The sequence below is a fragment of the Protopterus annectens genome, chromosome 17.part0 (genome assembly GCF_019279795.1).
Source record: "Protopterus annectens isolate FY-2018-M chromosome 17.part0, PAN1.0, whole genome shotgun sequence".
Classification (NCBI taxonomy): Eukaryota; Metazoa; Chordata; order Ceratodontiformes; family Protopteridae; genus Protopterus; species Protopterus annectens.
Window position 1 is genome coordinate 318192456 of NC_056751.1, and position 23220 is coordinate 318215675.

Consider the following 23220-nt stretch of genomic DNA (forward strand, 5'->3'; position numbering starts at 1 on the left):
TAAGAATTTCAAAACCTCTGGGACAGGAGCAGTGATAGGGTCTAAGCCCTTGAGTTGAGCCCAGATAGCAAACCTCTTCCACTTACTGAGGTACAATTTGTTAGTGGTGGGTTTGTGGGCGAAGATAAAATGTGAACAACTTCCGGGTCTAGTGCGTGACTTCTAACTAAGGTTGGAAGTGGAGGAGCCAAGCTGTCAATTTCAGAGATTGAAGGGACTGATGCCAATGTCCCGACTGATGGATTAGCAAATCCGGGATCAGGTCTAAGGTCCACGGATCGTCCACTGCATGCTTTTTCAGGTAAGGAAACCATATCTGACGAGGCCAGTATGGGGCAATCAGAATCATTGAAGACCCTAGTTGAGAAGCTGTTTGAATAACTTTGGGAAGGAGTGGAATTGGAGGAAAGGCATAAAGTAGCCCTGTTGGCCAAGGTTGTGCTAGAGCATCCATGGCTGGTACTTCCTGATGTGGAATCAAGGAGAAGAACCTTTGGCACTTGGTGTTTTGTGGAGTTGCAAATAGGTCGCAGCACGCGTCCCCATCTCTTGAAAACCTGGGCTGCTACTGTGCGGTTTAGAGACCATTCGTGAGGAGAGAGAATTGTCCTGCTTAATTTGTCCGCCAATACATTTGACTTTCCCGGGATGTGGGTCGCTACCAAGAAGCGGTTGGTAGCTACAGCCCATTCCCACACTCTCATGGCCTCTCTGCAAAGGGGATACGATCTGGTCCCTCCTTGTTTGTTCAGATACCAAACCACCGACATGTTGTCTGTGTGGACGGCAATGATGCCCTGAGGAAGAAACTTGTGTAAGGCCTGTAGGGATAGAAGTACAGCCCTCATCTCCAACACGTTGATGTGGAGAAGAGCTTGCTGGAAGCCAGGAGCCCTGAACTAGCCCCCCCAGACAATGCCCCCCCCCCACCCTATCTGGGAGGCATCTGTCGTCAGGGTAACCACTGGAGGGAGAACAAAGGGTTTTCCCTGATCCAAGTTGGATGTCTGAAGCCACCAGCGAAGGTCCTTTTTGCATATTTCCGTAATCATGATGTGATGATTGAGGGGAAGATCCTGAAAGGACCATTGAGTTGACAAGAGCCACTGAAGAATCCTCATGTGTAACCTTGCTAGAGGAACTAAAAGTACCGTGGCAGACATTGAGCCTAGAACCTGTAGGACCATCCTGGCTGGGGCTTTGGATCTCGAGATTAGAGCTTGAACTTGGCCCTGTAAAGTTCGAATCCTTTCGGCAGGAAGAAAGACGCGCATCAATCTTGAGTCTATCTCTGCTCCTATAAACTTTATGCGCTGAGAGGGCAGCAAGACAGACTTTGACCAATTGAATGTAATCCCTAGGGAAACACCCAGAGAGATGGTGGCTTTGAGGTTGTCCATTAGTAGATGCCTGGTGGTGGCAGTCAGGAGCCAGTCGTCCAGATAGGGAAACACTTGGAATCCAAGACTTCTCAGGTGAGCCGTCACTACTGCCAAACACTTGGTGAACACCCTGGGGGCTGTGGTGAGACCAAAGGGCAGAGCACAAAATTGGTAATGACTGACTCCCAGGCTGAAGCGCAGATACCTCCTGGACGCCTGATGTATCGGTATGTGATAATAGGCGTCCTTGAGGTCTATGGAGCACATCCAAACATCCTTCTCCAACAATGGGAGAATGGATTGTAACGTGACCATTCGGAATTTGGATTTCGTGACGGATTGGTTCAGTCTGCTGAGATCCAATATTGGTCTCAGGTCCCCTGTCTTTTGGCACTAAAAGAACCTGGTGTAATTTCCTGATCCGATCTGGTCTGTGGGGACCGGTTGGATGACTCCTTTTCTAGCAGCTTTAAAGCTTCTGCGGCTGCCATTTCCCTTTGACTGGGTGGTGGGTCCGGGATTCTCTTGGACGGAGGGGGTGAGTATTTGAATGGGATGGTGTAACCTCCGGCAATTATCCGAAGCACCCATCTGTCCTGAGTGATTGACTCCCAGGCTTTTAGGTGCTTGGCAAAACGACACCCGACTGGCTCCGGAGCAGCACAGCCGGGCAATCCCTCATGTCGTGTGGGAGGCTGAAGAGCCACGAAAGGACTCGCGGTCTCCAGAATTGCGGGGCCCTCTGCCGCCTCTGGGACGGCGTCTCTCTGAAAAATTTCCCCGCCCTCTGCCTCTGGACGGGGAATCTTCCTGCTGTTGGGAGAAAAACTTGCGAGATTTTCGGAACCACATTTTCCCCCCTCCTTTGGCCTTGGGGTAAGGCCGAAAGGGAGTGGAATAACGGGCCCCTACGGCAGATAACGTTTTTTTCTCTTGCTCACAGCGGGTAAGGGTGTCTTTCACCTTGGGTCCAAACAATGAGGACCCATCAAAGGGAGCGTCGGCGAAGGAAGACTTGAAGGCCTCCGCAAACTGACACAAGCGGAGCCAGGCTTGTCTCACGAGAGCCACGCCTGTGCCTGCCGCTCTACCGCCCCTTCGGCCGCATAGGAAATGAGCCTCATGGACGAGTTAGCAATTGGCGAAGGATAGCCAACTGAGAGCTAACGGACTGGGCTAGCTGCTCAGGTAGGTTACCCGAGAGGGAATCTGACAACTCCTTGACCAGATCCCTCTGAAGCCTGGTAAAATGTGCCAAATAATTCAGAGACCTTAAGGTAAAGGCCGCTGAAGTCAGGGTGCGCTTCCGTACCTATCCATACTCCTAGACTCCTTATTAGGAGGATGGATGGACGTTGAAGCCTCTGCCACGTCCTGTTGTGTAGCAGATGCCACCACCATGGCATCTACAGCCACGCCTTTAGTGAGGAACTCCTTCTCGGGGAGCAGATAAAAATTTGTTTGGACGAGAAGGGACTGGTTCCACGGTATCCGGATGTTCCACGCCTTGACAAACTAAATCCAGAAGCTCGTCGAAGGGCGGAGACACCCAGGAGGCGGAGGGCTGAGCCCCAAAGGCCTTGAGGAGCACTGATTCGTCCGCAGAGGGGTTTGGATATCCAGCCGCCTCGTTGTTTGAGGATCTCTAAGATGTCTGCAAATGAGACATCATCCGAGGGCGACTTAGGGGACCCCTCCGCATCATCCATATCAGTGTCCGATGTAATAGACTCGGGGAGTCCACGTGCTTCCTCTTCCACGATCTCTTCCTTGGGTGTTCCTATGGAGACAATTCCGAAGAACCCTCAGGAGGAGGAACCCCACTGGGGTAACCTCAGGCCTCGGGGCTCCGCTGGCTACGGACAGGGAACTGCCAAAGACCCAGTCTCCACACCCAGGAAGGTGCTGGTAAAACCGGAGAGATGGCCCAAGAGGATTTGGTCAAGGCACTCCTCATGGCCCTGAAAGCCGGACCCCCAGAATCCTGGGAGTGTCCGGTCTCCGGAGCCATGATGGTAGACGGAAGTCCCGCAGCCGAAGCACCGAGAGGGAGGCTCGGAACCGAAAGCATAGGTCCCGAAACATCACCCTCGGGTCCAGCCGAAGAAGTCCGCGTACCAAACTCGGACCCGAGGGCCCGGGTTGGAGTAAGGGTCGGAGCCGACCCTGAGATCTCCACCGGCTCCAAGAGCACCTGCTCCAACGGAGCCGAAGCAGTCGGAGGAGGAAAGGCAATGGGGTGGGTCATGGTCATCGGCTCCGAAGCCAACTGGGTCGGAACCGAAACAAATTTTGGAAGACTGGGGACTGGAACAGTCTTTGGAGCACCCTGTCTATATCAGAATCCGACATTCTCGAAGACCGAGAGGAAACAGAACGGGTTCGAGAAGACCTCTCCCTCGGCCCCAAGGGACTAGGGGACCGGCTCGAGGCGACTCGATGAGAATCGGCGAGGAAACACACACACCAGATTCCATCGGTGCCGAGGTAGACTTCGGCCGAGGAGGAAGTGTCTGAGCGGCGACCCTTGTCGGCTCCGAGAGCAGTGGAGCCGGCGAAGGTGACCCGCCTCGATGCCCCAGCCATCGGCTCCGAAGCCAGGAGTCGATACTGGAGGCATCGAGGCAGACCGTTCGACCTCGGCTCCAAGTCTTTGGAGCCGAAGGAGAGGCCTGCCTAGGTCTCTTGGCAGTCGGATCCGACGGACTGGTCGGAACGAAGCCCTTTCTTTTGGCAGGAGCCGGAGAGGAAGACAAGGCTTCTTCAAAGAGGGTTTAACTAACCCCTTGAGAATCAATTTATTTTTCCTCTCCTGGAGGACCCTTGAGGAGAAAGCGTGACATACGCTGCATGACTCCTGCAAGTGCTTTGCCCCTAAACAATATACACAAAGTAGATGGTCATCAGTAACAGACATCTTAAAAGCACATTTAGAACATTTTTAAAGCCCGAAGGCCTAGGGGTTTGAGACATGATGTTAAACAATTTCTGACAGGAAATTTAACAACTATAGATTCGCTTGTGACAAAAAAACCCAAGGCTTACAGTAATAGTGTAAAACACAACCTTAGCTGTAATGACCGGGAACTTTAAACCACTAAAAGCTTCAGTTACAAAGGTTGACCGAAAAGGCCCTGGATTGTAAGGGGGGCCGAAACAAACTCAACCCAATCACACACAACAAATTTCACAACTCAAACGTACACAAAGGCAGCGATAGCCGTTAAAACGGCTTTTGTGATATAAAAGAGCAAAAAACTGACAGAAAAGTAGTTAATAAAAGCTACTCAGCCCAGCCAGCTCGAGACCACGTCTTTGCAGTTGAAGCGGCAAACGAGATCTGGGGGACTGGCAGTGGTGCATCCTGGGATATAGTAAGCTCAGCCAATAAGAGACTTCGCTCTTTGGCATAAGCGTGCCGAGTCGGAGCCGAGGGATCGGCTCCGAACCCATCATTCAGAATGTAGGCGAGATAGGATCACATAACATCATGTAATATGTACATATATGTAATTGATTTAAAAACAAGATGAACAACCATACTTAAATGTAAAACGTTAAAATACTAAACAAATATGGGGCTAACAATACATTAAGAGTCCATAATCAAAAACGGTTTGATACTAATGTATTCATTAATACCTGGACTCCTAGTAGAATCAGTCAGCATCTGCCATTTGCTTTCATTACAAGCTAATCTTGTTTTCCAATCACCTCCATATAGTAAATCCTGCTCTTGATCTATAATAAAAAATAAGAAAATATGATTTTCCCCATATTCCTTAATGTGTCTATATAGTGCATTTTTACTATCTTTAACCTGTACTCTATAATAATGTTCATAAATGCGTTTCTTTAACTGCCTTTCTGTTTTGCCTATATAATAGGCTGAACATATCTTACATAGAGCCAGATAAACTATATGTTTAGTATTACAGTTTCCACCTCTACTTCTAATCAATGTAAGATTTACATCTCCTAATTGAACCTCCATAACCTCCAGGACATTCTGCCTGAACCAAGGAATGATAATAATTTCTTTCCACATAAGACACTACGTTCTAATAATGAAGTTATTGATAATTTTTTAATGAATGAATATGAATTTGATAAAATACATCATTCACCTACCCATAAAAATAGATATGGTAGTGGGGAAAGGGATACTGTTAAGAACATGATTTATTGTTTAGGGAATAAAATGATACAGATTAAAAATGTTAAAGTTGATAACGCATATTTTATTAAATGTATTAAGTCCCGGATAGTACCCAAAGGTTTGAGATTTTTTAAACTACCTATGGGCATGGACTATAATGAAAATGTGATTACTGAATTTAATAATTTATTTGATGAATTTGGATTTATGTATATGAAATTACTCATGAAGTGTAATGATGAAAAATTGTCGGGGTTTGTTGATGAAGTAGAAAATATTAATGAAATTATATTACAGCATCCAGATTTTGATCAATGGGGTGATTTATATCACAAACAGTTTCATTTGGCTGACACTAAAGCAGACAGTATTTATTTAAGAAAGAATAGAAAGATTGAAAGTGACATAGAAACCTACAGACTACACAAAGCATACATTTGGCCACAGGATAGAAAATTACAGATCAAGGATAGACACATTGACTATAGAAATTTTAGGGAAACACATAGAGAGGAGAATTTTCAGGGAGGCAGGTTTCATCCAACTTATTGGAAACCGCACACACAAGCGAACAGGAGATACAAATGAAGGATGTATTAGAGCACGATGAAGCAATACATATTATGGAAAAGGAAAGCTTGGAATCAAATCACACCCGTAGTGTAGTGATACCAAGAAGAGAAGAAGTAGTGGAAGATAGTTTTCATCTAGACAAGCATCCATCTATCAGTATATATAAAGGATTTAAAGTTTTTAATTATACAGAGTTCAATATTAAGAATGAATTTTGTCAATTATTAAGTAAGGGAATGAAATTTATACCTTCTAATAAATTCAATTTGGTTGATCACATTAAGGAAATTAAATTATTTAGTAGGAGACTTAATTTAGCGTTACAATTTGAGACTAAAAAGGATGATAATAAAATGTATGTGACCACAGAATTAAAGAAAAAAAGTACATATATGCCATTGAGTAATGCACAAGTGAACAATTATGAGAAAATGGTGTGTAGGGATCTCTATAGTTTGAACAAGGAAATTCATAGTTCTAAAAAATATACACAGGTTGATAATATAACTATGAAAGAAAGAGAATGTTTAAATGAGCTTATTAATAACAAGGACATAAGAATCATGAAACCCGACAAAGGTGGGGGTGTTGCAATATTTACCAATCTAGCATATAATGCAGAAATATACAACATATTATATGTATCAGGCAACTATGAGACAGTTTCTATCAATCAAATTAATATAGGATTCAGGAGAATTGATTTAATTTTAGAGGAATACCTAATTGATAATAGAATTACTAAAGAATTGTGTGAATTTTTGAAGGTAGAACACCCAGTTATGGCACGCATAGTAGGTATCCCAAAGGTGCACAAGTCTATTGAGAAACCTCCATTTAGACCAATCATCTCGGGATCTAGATCCAAAACATATAATATAGGATTAACCATAGATAGATGGACCAAACATATATATCAGAATATACCTTATATAATCAAGGATTCCTGGGATTTTTTGGGAAAAATGAGATCAGAATTGTGGTCAGAACAATTAACATTAGTGACTATAGATGTGTGTGACCTATTTTCCAGTATACCCAAAGAAGAAGGACTTGAAAGGTTTGGAAATAGTCTAAGAAAGTTTTCACAGTTAAGTTGGGATAAAATAGTACTTATATTAGACATGATGGGTTTGGTTTTTGATCATAATTATATAACATTTGAAGGTGAATATTTTAGACAGAGTAGGGGTGTTGCTATGAATTTCCTTGTCATGTCTGATTGGGAAAATGAATTTATTATTAATAGTGAATACTTTTTCTATATAGTTTTTTACTCAAGATTTCTTGACAATATTTTTATTCTATGGAACGTATCTAAAGAAAAAATGATGAAATGATGATTTTTAGAGTATATTAATGGAACGACTCAGTTTCTTAAATTCACACACAATATTAGTGATTAAGGTATTTCGTATCTGGATACATATATTAGTTTAACTAAGGACGGGTTTGCATCCAGACTTCATCGTAAAAGCACCTTTTCCAATGACTATTTAAATTTTACTAGTGAACACCCACCACACATTTTTAAAAACATAGTTAAGGGACAATGTATTCGGGGTGCTAGGATGTTGTCGAGTAAGGAAATATTGGAAGAAGAAATGAACCTTATATATAATTTATTCATTAATAGAGGATATCCATTTAGGATGTTAAGGGATACAATTGAATATGTTACAACACAATGGGGTCATAAATATACGCCATTATTAGGTAATAATTTACACATTAAAGAGCGCAGTAACACCAATCAGGGTTTCATGGGGAGAGTATGTGTCATTACTTACACACCATATAGTTATTGGATTAAGGATATTATTAACAAATATTGGGATTTGATTACTGTGGTAGAATCGAACAGAATAATTTTAGGAAATGCACCGACTATAGTACACAAAACAGGTCCTAATATTAAGAGATTGTTAGAAAAAGTAAAATCTAATAAGATAATGAAGAAGCATGGGAATATTATGACTAGGAAATGTGGAAGATGCAATCAATGTAAATATATTAATGAGAGTATGGAGGTTCAATTAGGAGATGTAAATCATACATTGATTAGAAGTAGAGGTGGAAACTGTAATACTAAACATATAGTTTATCTGGCTCTATGTAAGATATGTTCAGCCTATTATATAGGCAAAACAGAAAGGCAGTTAAAGAAACGCATTTATAAACATTATTATAGAGTACAGGTTAAAGATAGTAAAAATGCACTATATAGACACATTAAGGAATATGGGGAAAATCATATTTTCTTATTTTTTATTATAGATCAAGAGCAGGATTTACTATATGGAGGTGATTGGAAAACAAGATTAGCCTTGTAAGGAAAGCAAATGGCAGATGCTGACTGATTTTACTAGGAGTCCAGGTATTAATGAATACATTAGTATCAAACCGTTTTTGATTATGGACTCTTAATGTATTGTTAGCCCCATATTTGTTTAGTATTTTAACGTTTTACATTTAAGTATGGTTGTTCATCTTGTTTTTAAATCAATTACGTATATGTACATATTACATGTTTTTACATAAAAAACTATTTTAAAATGTTATTAGGTAGTATTCAGATGAATTTTATATTTATATATCATTAGTTTTTAATTTAGAGAATTGCATATAGTAATTAATTATTTATTATTATGTATATTAGGGAGGATTTTATAAAGTGTGTCTTTAAGAAAGCATATTGAGTTTTGGCGCCAAGTTTGGTTTAAATATTCTGTAATGGTGGCAACCATTAGTTCTGATGAAGTCTGCGCATGGCAGATGAAAGCGCTTAACTGTGTTTGATTTCTACTTTTCGAGTGTATCGTTTATTAAAGAAGTTTTATTTTTAACCTTGGAGGACTTCGTGGTGGATTATATTGCCATTTTTGTCTCGCTGTTCCTGCTACGTTTCCTAAGTGGTTCCTGTTCGTGTGCCGGTGTGTTTTCATAGTTGGGTCAGTAAGCCAAAAATTATGCCATTTTCCGGAGGGGAAAAAAGCAGCAAATGCCAGTAAAACTTAACTTTAAATGTCAATTTTTCACATAAAAACACAGTTAAAAGCACTTTTACACACCTTTCCAGCCCCATAAAGAAAAATAAAGACAATTTCTCCTCAGAAAAAAAAATGGTTTTCAATTGCTTTAAACAACTTTTAAAATAACAAAAAAGAGCACTTTCATTTAAAATTACAACAGTCCATTAAAACACAAACTCCTAGCTTTAAAATGACTTTCCTAAACAGGAAGGTGTTAAAATATAAATAGTTTTCCCTAAAGGGAACTTATCTGCGCAGCAAAGGAACTGCAAAAGCTGACCACTGATCCTCGAAAGCCTCAGGGTAGTGTACTATTTGGTGGCAGGAAAGCTCTTAAGTTCTTGGTGCCCAAACCTGTCTTTTTAGTCAGCAGTGAGCTGACTGAAGGTTTGGGTGTGTGGAAGGTGCCCTGAAGCTTTGGAAGCTGGCCAGCTGTTATATCCTTGGCAAAATATAACCCATGCAGCTACAGGCTACTGCAACAGTGATTAATGTGATGAATATATCAATTGTTTTGAAATCGGAGCTGGACACAGAGTCAGATGCCTGCAATTCGTTACTTTCATTAAATGAAGAAATAAAGCGTTGGTCAACAAAAGTAATGTAGTCCACAAAAAGCACAAGCACTAACTACCATGTGTATCTGAATGATGATGCTTCCAAGCCAAGATGTAGCAAACTATTTTATTACATCTAATATTATAACAGTTAAGCGCTTTCACCCATTACATATGGGCTTCATCAGAACTACTGACACAAATTCAGCTGTAGTTTTAATAAAAGTTTTGGCGCCAAATAGCTGTTTTTAAAAAAACTTCCCTTAAAGGTATACACTCTACATGGATAGAATGCTCAGCATATCACCTGAGCATTAACAATAATATTAAAAAAGTTTTATTAAAAAATACTTATATAGATACCTGATTCTAATAATATTGCTAGAATGAACATAATATTGAATCACAACTGTAACAGCACTCTAGAATGTTAGTGTGCTGATGTAACTATTACTGCACATTAATGTAAACACACGTTAAAATATTACCACATTAATAAGAAAAAATATATAGTAGATAATACGAAAAATAATAAATAGTGTAAAAAGTAGTAAATACCAACAACATAACAATATATTGTATAATCCAACAATAAACTGAATAAACAATGTATATTAATGTAATCATCATAGGTTTAAGCCGTCAATTTATAATTTCCTTACCAAAATCGGTTTAATGGATATGTGGTCATTGAGACCTGGCAAAGTTGAAGCATCTGTGTACAATTGCCACCTGACCTTGTAACCCAAGGTAGCCTTGGTATTACCCCCCAGGATCGAATTTTACATTCTCTAAAATAGCAAACTTAAACAAATGCGAATTTCCATACTTTTCAATGTGCTTACATAAGGCATTATTAACATCCTTCTTCCGGATACTATACAAATGGTCATAAATACGCTTTTTGAAAAAACTTTCCGTTTTCCCTATATAGTATCCTGTACAGACTGTACACTTAGCCATATATACCACAAATTTGGAATTGCAGTTACCCTGCCTAAATCTGATATGTATTTTGTTAATATTATCCAATATTATTGCATCTTCCTCCATAATATGTGTGCATTGATTGCACTGTCCACATTCTTACTTACCCACCCACCTTCCCCTTCCTGGAGGATCTGGAGGTTAGGTCTGGTTTTTAGAGTTCCCTTCACTCTTCATTTATTTTTCTTTCCTTGGGTGTTGTTATGCATGAGGTATGAGTGTTGGTGTTCGCAGCAAACTAGATCTGGGGATATGGAGCAATGCAGCATGGGATAACATCTTAGCCCAGCCAATAGAAAGACTTCGAGCTAGAAAAATTTGGCCGAGTCGGAGCCGATATTTGGCTCCGAACCCACGGGTAAGAATGTGAGGCAAGATGGACTACATACATCGAATGTTATGGTGAGTACATAACGTCTTGTTATGCTCAAGTACTATAGACATACAATGTAAAATCCCGTTCTAAGTTAGCGTATTTTCTAATGCTATTGCAAAATGAGTCTATTCCCTCTTGTTTAGGGATACATGAAAATAGGTCTATAACATCTATAGTAACAAACATTAGATCCTCTTTCCACAAATATAGGATAATTGGCTAAAAGTTCCCAAGAATCTTTTGCCATGTGTAGAATTTTGCCATACAAATGTTTAGGCCATGTGTCAACAACTACCCCTAATGGAAATGTTTTAGAATGACTGCCAGAAATTATCGGACAAATTATATTATTGGGTGCTAATTATAGGGGGAACAATGCCCCAAGTTTACTCAGATCTGAACCAACTAAGGTGGAGGTGTACCAACGGGCTTGTATTTTGGAATATGGACCTCATGTAAATAAAATTAAGAACATTTTGATTAACAATTGGAATGTGCTGCTAGCTGACCAGGATATTATGGACACAGTAGGTAGTAGACCCATGTTTGTGTACAAAATGGGTAACAATTTGAAGATGTATTTAGAACACAAAAATAGTGGAAGGGCTAAGGGTTATGAGAAACATACAATGAAATGTGGATGGTGCAATCAATGCACACATATTATGGAGGAAGATGCAATAATATTGGATAATATTAACAAAACATGTATCAGATTTAGGCAGGGTAACTGCAATTCCAAATTTGTGGTATATATGGCTAAGTGTACAGTCTATACAGGATACTATATAGGGAAAATGGAAAGGTTTTTCAAAAAGCGTATTTATGACCATTTGTATAGTATCCGGAAGAAGGATGTTAATAATGCCTTATATAGGCACATTGAAAAGTATGGAAATTCACATTTGTTTAAGTTTACTATTTTAGAGAATGTAAAATTCGATCCTGGGGGGGTAATACCAAGGCTACCTTGGGGTTACAAGGAGGTCTGGTGGCAATTGTACACAGATGCTTCAGCTTTTGCCAGGTCTCAATGACCACATATCCATTAAACCGATTTTGGTAAGGAAATTATAAATTGACAGCTTAAACATATGATGATTACATTAATATACATTGTTTATTCAGTTTATTGTTGGATTATACAACATATTGTTATGCTGTTGGTATTTATTATTTTTTACATTTATTATTTTTCATATTATCTACTATATATTTTTTATATTTTTCTTATTAGTGTGGTAATATTTTAATGCGTCTTTATATTAATGTGCAGTAATAGTTACATCAGCACACTAACATTCTAGAGTGCTGTTACAGTTGTGATTCAATATTATGTTCATTCTTGCAATATTATTAAAATCAGGTATCTAAGTATTTTTTAATAAAACTTTTTTAATATTATTGTTAATGCTCAGTTGATATGCTGAGCACTCTATCCATGTAGAATGTATACCTTTAAGGGAAGTTTATTTAAAAACAGCTATTTGGCGCCACATTTTATTTAAACTACAGCTGAATTTATGTCAGTAGTTCTGATGAAGCCCATATGTAATGGGTGAAAGCGCTTAACTATTATAATATTAGATATAATAAAATAGTTTGCTACATCTTGGCTTGGAAGCATCATCATTCAGATACACCTGGCAGTTAGCGTTTGTGCTTTTTGTGGACTACATTACTTTCATTAAATGCTGTAACTGGCACTCTGTGCGTTCTTACAACTTAGTCTCCAATTTACTACTTTGTATTTTATTACATTGTTATAGCTGATTTTTTTTTTTTTTTGTTTCAGCTATTGTAACAGTATTGTTCTTTCTGAATTTGGGACTCCAGGATTGTTAAGCACTACTTATGCTGGGGTTTCAAGAGGATCTAAGCTTCTTGCCTGCCAATATCAAATAATTTTGCACTAGGTTCTGTTGTGTTTTTTGCTGTGTGTCTTGTGCCTTGAGGTAATTTACAGACTTCTGATTTGGACTATTGTCAAATAATGCACAGACCTTGACTTACATATAACTACACTTACATTTTGGAATCTGATATCCATCATCATTTTTGTCTGAATTTGTACTTTTGTCTGTATAATTACATCTGTAGCTTTGACTATATTTTTTAATTAGTTACTGTATATACATATGTATGTGTATGCATGCGCAAGTCCACGTGTGTGTGTGTGTGTGTGTGTGTGTGTGTGTGTGTGTGTGTGTGTATCAGGGTGTGGATTGTTGGATTATTTAATATTTACTTTAATTTACTGGTTCATTTTATATTGCACATTCAATGTTTTGTAGTAAATACTTAGGAAATAAGCATTATAACACACATGAACTTGAACATATGTCCAAGTCTGAATTTGACAAGGCATTTTGCAAGGAACGGCATAAATGTTAATGAACTAACTAGACAGGTTTGCACAGGACCATATGAGGGTAGTACCAGTAAAGCACCAGCTATGCAATAGGACACAGAGGGTTATAGAAAGTAGGGTTCATTCAGATGAACGGGCTGTAAGTAGAGAAGTATCTTAAGTAGTGGAACAGGCCCTATTTGTTGTCTGTATAAAAAGAATGAAAGCAAACATTTGCCATTTTTGCATATGACATAAAATTACATAACAAATGATGGCACACAAAAGGTATAAAAGGATAAGAGACTTGGGAAGAATGCCGACATTGTCTAAAACATGACAGGTTAAACTCAGTTCAGATAATAATGCTAAAATGCATCTGGGAAGCAAAACTCCAATTCCTACTTAAGAAGAGGGCAGGCAGCAGTAAATAAGCAGTAAAGGGCCTGAGTATACTCTAAACTGTCCATATGTATTGGATTTGCCCTTCCCCTTTTTCTGACATCATGGCTTAAAAAGGTTCAGCAAATTAAAAAAAAAACAATAAGTATAAGAAAACAACAAGATAATCTGGGCACATAAAGAAGCAGCAGATAGTTGGTAAGACCCTATATAAAGTATGTATTCTGTGCAGCTCTGGAAGCCTTATTTTCATAAGAACCCAGAAGAAGAGTTCAAATGAAGGCAATAAAAATGTTGGACAGAATGTACCAGACACTATACAATGAAAGACAAGAAGAATGTAATATTTGCAATTTCCAAAAGATTTTTTTTAATTTGTACAACTTCATAAAACAACAGAAAGACAAAAAAGATCACAATGCAATGATTTCAAAAATCATTTCATTTTTTCATATGACCAGTAACATCAATGAGATCAGTACATGACAGAAATAACTACTTCAAGAGAGTCTACAGATGTTTAAGAAATAACACACTGGATAATAAAAAAGATATAGAGAGAGATATGCATACGAAGTAGAGGGCACAGTCTGAGTATGCAAGGTGGGTACCTCAGAGGACATACAAGGCAGGGTTATTTAAACAAGTGACAGCACAACAGCCTTCCTAAAGAGATATTAAGGTGTAAAATGTGCTGAGGGTATAAAGTCATCCTTACAAGCACAAGGTGGAGTAAGAGCTACATAATAAATATAGACTGCAACCTATCTTGTTAGCACTAATTGGTTAGTCTACAAGGATCATGTGGTCCTCAGCTGTCATCGAAATGTGTATTCATTTACATTCAGCTACAACATAAATGATGTAATAGAATATAAAAACTAAGCTAAGATGTGTATTTCTTGTGTACAAATCACACACATTGGCATCTTGGAAAATTCATCAGACGCATTATGCAAGTAGTTTGACTTTGGTACATTATTTATGCCTTGTGTTACTTGTGAAGTTAGCTGCTGTCAAACTGAGGAGATAAAGTAAATCATTTACTTAACATGGGTGCAAGGTTATTTTATATAAATACAGATATATATATATATATATATATATATATATATATACACACACACACACACACACACACACATATATAAAAATATACATACACATACACACACACACATGCACTCAGACAACCATAAAGTGACAGACAGATAAGAGAAAGCTGTGCAAAAATCTGATTTAACCCAAACCAAATAAGAATCTCTCTTGTAATTTGGTCAATACAGCGGTGCCATAACCTTCTGCTAGTGAAATTAATACATTTTGGAATGAGTGACTCATTAGAAAAAAAATGCTTTCTCAACTGTCTTGCATTGTGGCAAACTGATATTTGTTTATTGACTGGCTGACCTTTCATCTAGGTATGTATATAAGACAAAGTTTGACTACTCTAGGGTACAACCCATGACAATACTTAACTCAAAATGAGCTGATAATTTCATAGAGGATAAAGATTAATGCAATTGTTAACAAAAATAACAGCAACAATTAACAAAGCAAAAGTAATTATATTACCGCAGCACACTCTAAAATGCTTGTAGAGTTAAACCAAGTTTAGCTTCCATGTTTATGACAGGCTAACAAAGTAAGTATAAAAGAACTTCATACAAAAGCAAAGATATAGGTGCCAATAAAGATGTGTCGTGGTCAGTTGTTTTACTCCAAAACATAAATAAAATTTTAAATAAATTCTCTGGCGGGGGGGGGGGGGTGTCTCCTGCATCCCCCTCATGTATGAGATTTGCTGACTGCGCCCCCTACTTACTGTTAATTAACTCTGAGTCAGTGTCCTACCAGTGAAAGAAGACCCTCCTGTTTGAAAGCTAATATTTGGTCATGCTATGTATGCACTTAGTAGAGTCTTCTTACAGCAGGAGAACTCCAAAATGCAAGAAAACTGTTAGAGAAAAGGAGTTATGTTTTGATTCAGGACAAGAACTAATTAGATGCAGCATATTATCACGAATAGTAGACTACCAGAGGGTATTGAGAATTGTCAGCACAGTCATCATTTACTTAATGCAAGAATACTTTGAACAGAAAAAAAAAAGAGACTGCCACAGTACAGGGGAAAGGAAAAGTATATAAGTAATCAAGCAGGCATGATTATACAGTTATATTCAGTCTATAATAGAATGAAAAGAAAAAAAATCACTGTTAGCAATTAACTCATAGTACTTACATTCCTGTGTACATTCGTTGCCCATTTTGCTGGTTCTGCAAACGGGTTTTTGCTAAGTCAATTGGAAACACACAAGTGACACCAACGAGTCCTGCTATCCCTCCATTGATCAGCTTGGCAGGTAAACTGCAGATCGGAACAAACAAACAAATTATATGATCTATTTGAGGACCCAATATTTGCTATTACAATTGCTAACAACTCTGTCTTTGCATTTTTCAGTACAGAGGTGTTATAAATTCATGATACAGGAAAGCTCACTGTGCAAATATGATAAGTTGTTGCACCAAAACAGGCAGCTATACATACTTGGTACTAATTAATAAAATGCGCTTCTGGCGGTATACAGGTCAGTGGAAAGTTTGTTAGTTTAAAATTATTTCAATGAACAAGCTAATAAGTTTGCTCAAAAGCCAAGTTTACTAAAAATAACATTTTTCACAATAGATACCTTAACACAATATACAGTTATTTTGGAAATAACATACTTAGTTGAGGGTATAGGTTCATATATGTATATTATGCTAATATATGTATATTATGCTAATGATGACTGCGGTCTTTATAAGTCTAAACAAGTATCCTAAATGTATCCTGCAATCTTATGTGCCTTAGAGATTATTTAAGGGGTATATGTAACCTAAGGCAAGATTTACAATCTGCCTCTGTCTATTAGAGAGACAGGTGCTATGTCCAGGCTATATTTCCAATTTCCCATCCACTGGTTCAGGTTTCTCTTGAATAGAGTTAGGGAAATGCTCTGCTTTACATAGATATGAAGCCTGTTCCAGAGAAAGACAATTCTCTGAGATACATACCTGCCCCTCGAACGTGTCCTATTTATGCCACATGCAAAGTTAAAATCCCTAGATTGAGTAATCCTGATAACATTTGGTTTTGCAGATATGCAAATGGTCCATCAAAGTGGGATCCAAGGATGCCTTGTATGCCAGGCATACATCATCAACTCTTAATATTCTGTAGGAAACACAGCACAGAAATAGGACTTTGTGGCAATCTGCATAGGACATGTTGTTTATACACTATCTTCGTTTTAGTGCAGAATCCCTAGAGTCATTCCAGTTGCTGCATATGTCTGGTCAGGTACATAACAAAGGGGATGTTGTACTCAATGATGGGCCTGATGACGGATGAATACAGTGGAATAATGACTTCACTGGAGCTAGATACTATTACTTTGCTTTTAAGTTGAACAACATAGAATTATTCCCTTAATACCTTAGACACATGTTGGTCAAAAGCCAGGCTAGTATCTACATATGTCCCCAAATCTCTAACTACTGGTTCTAGTCTTAAGGTCTCTTATCAATTAAGTAATTTCCAAGGGTTGCTGAATTCCCAGAAAGTAATACTATGCATTTTTTGGCATCGATTTTTAAACCATGGCTTTGGCAATGGTCATTTGTCTGTTAGCATCTTGGGGGGACTCTATGACTTGGTCAGCCAGTGGCCCTTGACACTGGCCTTGACTTTTGAGGAATAGATGTCAAAAAGGAGTGGACCCAGCACACAGCACTTAGGGACCATGCCAGTGACCATAGTCTTTGTGGAGTGGTCTCCCCATCCTATCTTCCTAGGACCTATCTGAGAGCCAACTGGCTATCCAGCAAGTAACACAGGGGTTTATCCCCATATCCATGAGTTTGTTTACAATGCCCAAGTGAAGTTTTGTATCGCATGCCTTAGTCAGATCAAGGTAGGCAGTATGCACCATTTTACCCTCATCCACAGCCTTAGTGACCTTCTCAAAATGTCCACCCGATTGAGTAGGCATAATCTGCACTTGATGAAACCAAACTGGGTTGGATAGAGTATGTGAACGTTGTCTATCTTCTTATCAATCTTTTCAATGATAGCTCTTTCCATGGCTTTGCATATGAGACTAGTCAGACTTACGGGTCTGTAGTTCCTGGGCCCACAGATGGCGTGCCCCTGTGCAGGGAGATAACCATTGCAGTTTTCCATTCAGGTGGATCAAAGCCTGTCTGGAGGCTACATTTAAACAGTGATTCCAATTGTCCTAATAGGTCATGTTTCACACTTTTTAGGGGACATTATGGGATATTATAGGGACCCATCCATGCTGTGTTTTAGGCCTTATGAGTCCAGGACCTGCTACTTAATGATAGTTGGGAGAGTGGTATTGTGTCATGGTATTTCCTGGCGGCAGTTGGGGGAGAGGAGTAAAACTGGAGCTGAATTTGTCAGCCATCAGAATTGTTGTATCTTCCAATTCCATTTAGACAACTCTATTTACAATCAATTCTGCACACTGCAGTGTGCTGGCTTTGAGGTTTCAAACATAGCTAAAGAAAGCCCTCTAGTTGTTCTTTGCCTGGAAGGCTATATTTACCTCAAATTTAGACTTAATTTTCTCTCTTGGTTATTTGTTTAGATTGATGAGAGTGTTTTTATCATACTGGGTGAAGCACTTCATAATCTCAGCTATGGTATTTTTTTTTTTTTTTTGTATAAACTGCTTATTATCAGATTCTATAGATTGGTTTGTATTTTTAGTTAGTTCTGGGCTTCTTTCTGGTAGGCACAGCTGACTCTATGCATTTATTGACAAGACCGTACAGGATTTCCATGAATAATTCTGCATAGGCAGCTGTGCTCTCAGGGTTTCAGGAGGCTTGAAATTCTGACAGGATTTCGCTTAATAATAAGAATTTTGCCTTTAAATAGTTCCTAAATGTTACGAGTTTAGCTGTGATAATAAAGTTGATTTTTATTTTGAAGGTGATAGCTTTATGCTCTGACCTTACCAGAGAGGCACTACACTAGGAAATGCAGCATTCTCCCATGTCTGTGAGCACCAGATCAATTATGTTTGCATCCCTAGGGGGCATATTAACTATCTTGCCCAAGGTGTTTGTGTTTGCAAAGTCCAAGAATCTCTCAGCCTGCAAGTTTGGGGTTGTATAAGTATCTCAGTTTATAATGGGGCACTTGAAGTCGCCCATGAATATGGTACTGGGTTAAATGCTGAGAACCTTCAGTAAGTCCAAGTATGAGTTATGGGCATCTTGGGTCATAGAGGGTGACCTATGGCTTGCAAAGATATGTTATGGAACTTTGCCTATGAAAATCTGGAAACAGAGAAGCTCATGCTTGTGATATTGCTTGACTAGTCTTGAGGTGAGTTTGTTGTTAATATACATTGAGACACCTCCGCTTTTGGTTTCTGCCTATGCAGTAGCTGGCCTGAATGTATGGAAGGCATTGTAGCCTTGCACTAAAGTGGTGCTCTCTGTACCTTGCAACCTTGTCTCAGTAACTGCACAGATGTCCATATTATCCAAGATGAGGAGCATCTGGATGGAGTGGAGTTTCTTGTTTTGGCTCCTGGCATTGAGCAGTAACATCTTTAGATTCCCTTAGGTTGCTATTGCTGTGGTGGAAGGTATTTCAGTTTGGTATTGCCTAAAAAAGGCACTAGGGGAGGACAATGTTTTAGCCAATATCTGAAAGCCTAGAGGGGAAAGATGCAGCCCACCCTTGCAAAGCAACATAGGATCATAGGAGATTACTAGGCTATCGACTCGGAGGTCAATTTAAGCCTAGCCGTTTCAACCCAATATAATACCATAGAAGTACTAATCAGTACCCAAGACTGCATTTAGTGACGACTGCTCATGTCCAGGAGGGTTGTGAGCACTATCCCCAGTAAGAATTTACAGTGCCCCATCCACTCGTCTAGGGTCTTCTTAAACAGTGAGGTGCTCTGTTTCATATGAATTGGTAGCCTGTTCCAATCATGTGGCAGTTGCTGGGAGACATATCTGTCCCTCCAACAAGTCCTATTTAAGTCACAGGCCATATTTAAGTCCCTGGAAAGAGTAGCCCTAGACCCATTTGATTTAAGTTCATTAGGTTCAGTTCTTGGGTTGCTCTGCAGGCCATCCATAAGTCTCCCTTTAGACGTCTATACAATACAAAGTATAGTGACAGGGACTTTAGACGGTCCACGTAAGGCCATTGATGGAGGCCCTTGATATTCTTTGTTAGAAGCCTCTGAGGTCTCTCCAACTGCTGCAGGTGCTTAGTATGGTACATACCAAATAGGGAATTATACTCAATTATGGGCAGGATAAGTGTAGAGTACAGGGAAGTTATAACCTCTTTTGTTCTTGAGGCGATGCCTTTACTAATCAAATGAGCCATGTGGAAAGCCTTCCTTACAACGGTAGACACGTGGTGGTTGAAATTAAGGTCAAGGTCAACCTGTGATCCTAGGTCCTTTACCACTTCATGGGTACTTAGGGTATTGTTGTCGATTTAATAGTGTGAAGGGACATAGTTTGTGCCGAAGGGAATGATGATGCATTTCTTTGCATTCAGTTTGAGACCATGACTAATACACCAGTCGGTGGTCTGTGTGAGACCCTCCTGAAGTATACTAACATCATTTGGGGATTCAATGATCGCACCTAGTTTGCAGTTGTCTGCAAACTTGGTCAGCCACAACCCTTTAGTTTTGACCTGAACTTCTGAGAAGTATATACCAAACAGTAGTGGGCCCAGCACTGACCCCTGTGGCACCCCACTGGTAACAGGTCTGCTATCTGATGTGGAGTCTCCCACTTTGCTAGTGTGTGCCCAGTTTGTGAGCCAGCTGGCAACCCATCTTATAATAAAGGGGTTTACATTCAGTTTTCTAAGTTTATCAGTAATGCCTGAATGTGGGATTGTGTTGAAAGCTTTTGCCAAGTCAAGGTATGCTGTGTGCACAGACTTGCCCTCATGAATGGCTTTGGTCATACTTTCAAAGAAATCCACCAGATTTAACAGGCAGGAGCTTCCCTTCACAAAGCTGAATTGTGTAGGATCCAGGGTTTGGAGGTCATCTATGCTTTTATTTATGAGGTCCATAATGACAAATTCCATACGTTTACAGAAGAGGCTGACCAGGCTTATGGATCAGTAATTCCCTGAGTCTGTTGCTAGGCCACCTTTGTGGAGGGGAATAACTGTAGCTGTTCTCCATTCCTTAGGAACAAAGCCTGTGGTTAGGCTATGATTAAAAGGGGTATTTAGTGGTGATTCTAGTTCATATTTTAACCTGTTTAAAAGATGGCCTGGGATGTCATCTGGTCCCATATGTGCCATGCTCTTTGCCTTGGACAGGGCATTGAAGACCTGCTCTTCAGATACGTAAGGTGGGGGGAGGGGTTGGGGAGGGTTTGTTGTACGTCAGGAGGGGATAAGGGAGTGAAATTTTCACCAAACCTATCTGCTAGCAGGCTTGCTATCTCTGTATGTGTGATATTGTTGGCCACCAGTTCTGCACGTGCTTGGGTCCTACCTTTTAGGTTACATACGTAGCTGTAAAAGGCCTTATGGTTATTCTTAGCAGTACTTGGTAGGTTTCTGTCAAAGGAGCTCTTGGAGGATTTGACAAGTTGTCTAATTTGTCAGTTAAGGCTGAGGAAAGTGCTTTTCCATTGTTGCGTCCATGTCTTTATTTTCTTGGACAGCAACCTTTTGCGTTTATTGCAGAGTTTGTTGATGCTGAAGTCCACCATGGCAGCTTGATTTTACTTTACTTAAGGTTCTGACTTTAATTCTATCTGGTACAGCCAAGTTTATACACTTATGCAAGTGACTGTACAGGGATTTAGTGCAAGCTTCAGCGTAGTTACCACTTTCAGGTTGGGGTGGGGCTTGGAATGCATTTATACATTCACCTAGGAGGGTACAGTTTACCTTGTGTGAAGGTGTTTAGTCTGATTTCACCCTTTGTGAGTTCTGGTGTTAGTGTCAGTTTGAAGGTGACTGATTTGTAGTGAGTTTTAACTAATGAGGGTACAACAGTTGCAGCAGAGCATCTGTTTGACATGTTTGTGAAGACCAGATCTAGAAAGCTTGCTCTTCTTGTTGGGGTATGGACATTTTGCTCCAGGGCATTTGAATTCACAAAGTCAAGGAACTTTTGTGCTAGCCAGTTTGGACTAGAGTAGGTTTCCTAGTTGATGGTGGGATAACGGAAATCCCCCATAACCAGTGTGTTCTGTAAATATGGATTGTCTTCAGTTTGGTTAAGTAAGCTACATGGGTGTTGGCCCATGGAAGGGGATCTATAGCTGGCTAGGACTTGAATGGGGGTCTTACCCACTTTAACCTGGACCTGGAGTAACTCCATGGAGTTGTCCAGTCTAAATAGAGAGGAGGTGAATTTATCCTTAATATAGATTGAAACACCACCTCCTTTGGTTTTCATATGTTCATTTTCTGGTCTAAAGGTGTGGAAGGCATTGTAACCTTGCAGGGTTGGGGTACTCTCTCAGGCCTTAAATCCGGTTTCTGTGACTGCACAGACATCTACATCTTCTAGTGACAGAAGTGCTTCCAGGGAGTGCAGTTTTTGGTTTAAACTCTTACTATTTAGCAGCATGACCCTTATTTTGTTCTGACTAGTTAATTTCACATCAGCAGTGTTGTTTGAGACCTTGCCTAAAAAAGGCACTATAGGGGAGGCAAGAGCCTTTGTCAGCAGCCGAAAGCCTAGGGGTGCCCAGTGCAAACAATCTCTGGCAAAGCAGAGAGGTTTGTCGACAATGGCTTCCCAGGCAGATAGGAACTGGCTTCCCTTGGAATGACACCAAAAACTAAGCCAATTATTGAAATCAATCATTCTTGTTTATACTGTGGCATCATTCTAGGCGAGGGTAGTACGCTGCTCAAGGCTAGGGACATACGAGAGCTCAATCATGTCTCTCTTCATATAGTCCAGTGAGGTATGTCTCAGGTCATTTACACCAACATGAACTATGACAGAGTCACAACAGTACTTGTTGCTGAAAGACCTGGGTGTATGTGTGATTTGCTGAATCCTGGCACCGGACAAGAAACTGACCATGACTTTCTCCTTGTCCTACTTGGTAAGTGAGACATCCGTGTGTCTCACTACTGAGTCTCCAATGGCAAGAAAACTTGTTTTTTGAGTGTTATGCCTTACTGACTTGGTGGGTGAGACACTGGTGTCATTATGTGTCATGGATGCTGTGGAGACTGCGTTAGCTGTAGCAGACTTGTGTTTTGGAGGTCTCTGGTGTTTCAGTATGTTTTTTGACAGAACCTCCATATATGTGGATTTATGTGTTTGATGCATACTATGTGTGTGAGTAGTGGTATGT

At 39.7% G+C, this 23220-nt stretch overlaps 1 protein-coding gene across 1 annotated transcript in view; it reads right to left on the reverse strand.

The window, feature by feature from the left end:
- The window catches only part of SLC25A22 (solute carrier family 25 member 22), a 1136472-nt gene that overhangs the window by 909104 nt on the left and 204148 nt on the right, over positions 1 to 23220 (reverse strand). Inside the window, exon 3 of the mRNA XM_044059339.1 lies at positions 16061 to 16186. Within this exon, the coding sequence (XP_043915274.1) occupies positions 16061 to 16186 (126 nt within the window). The remainder of the gene's footprint in view (positions 1 to 16060; positions 16187 to 23220) is intronic.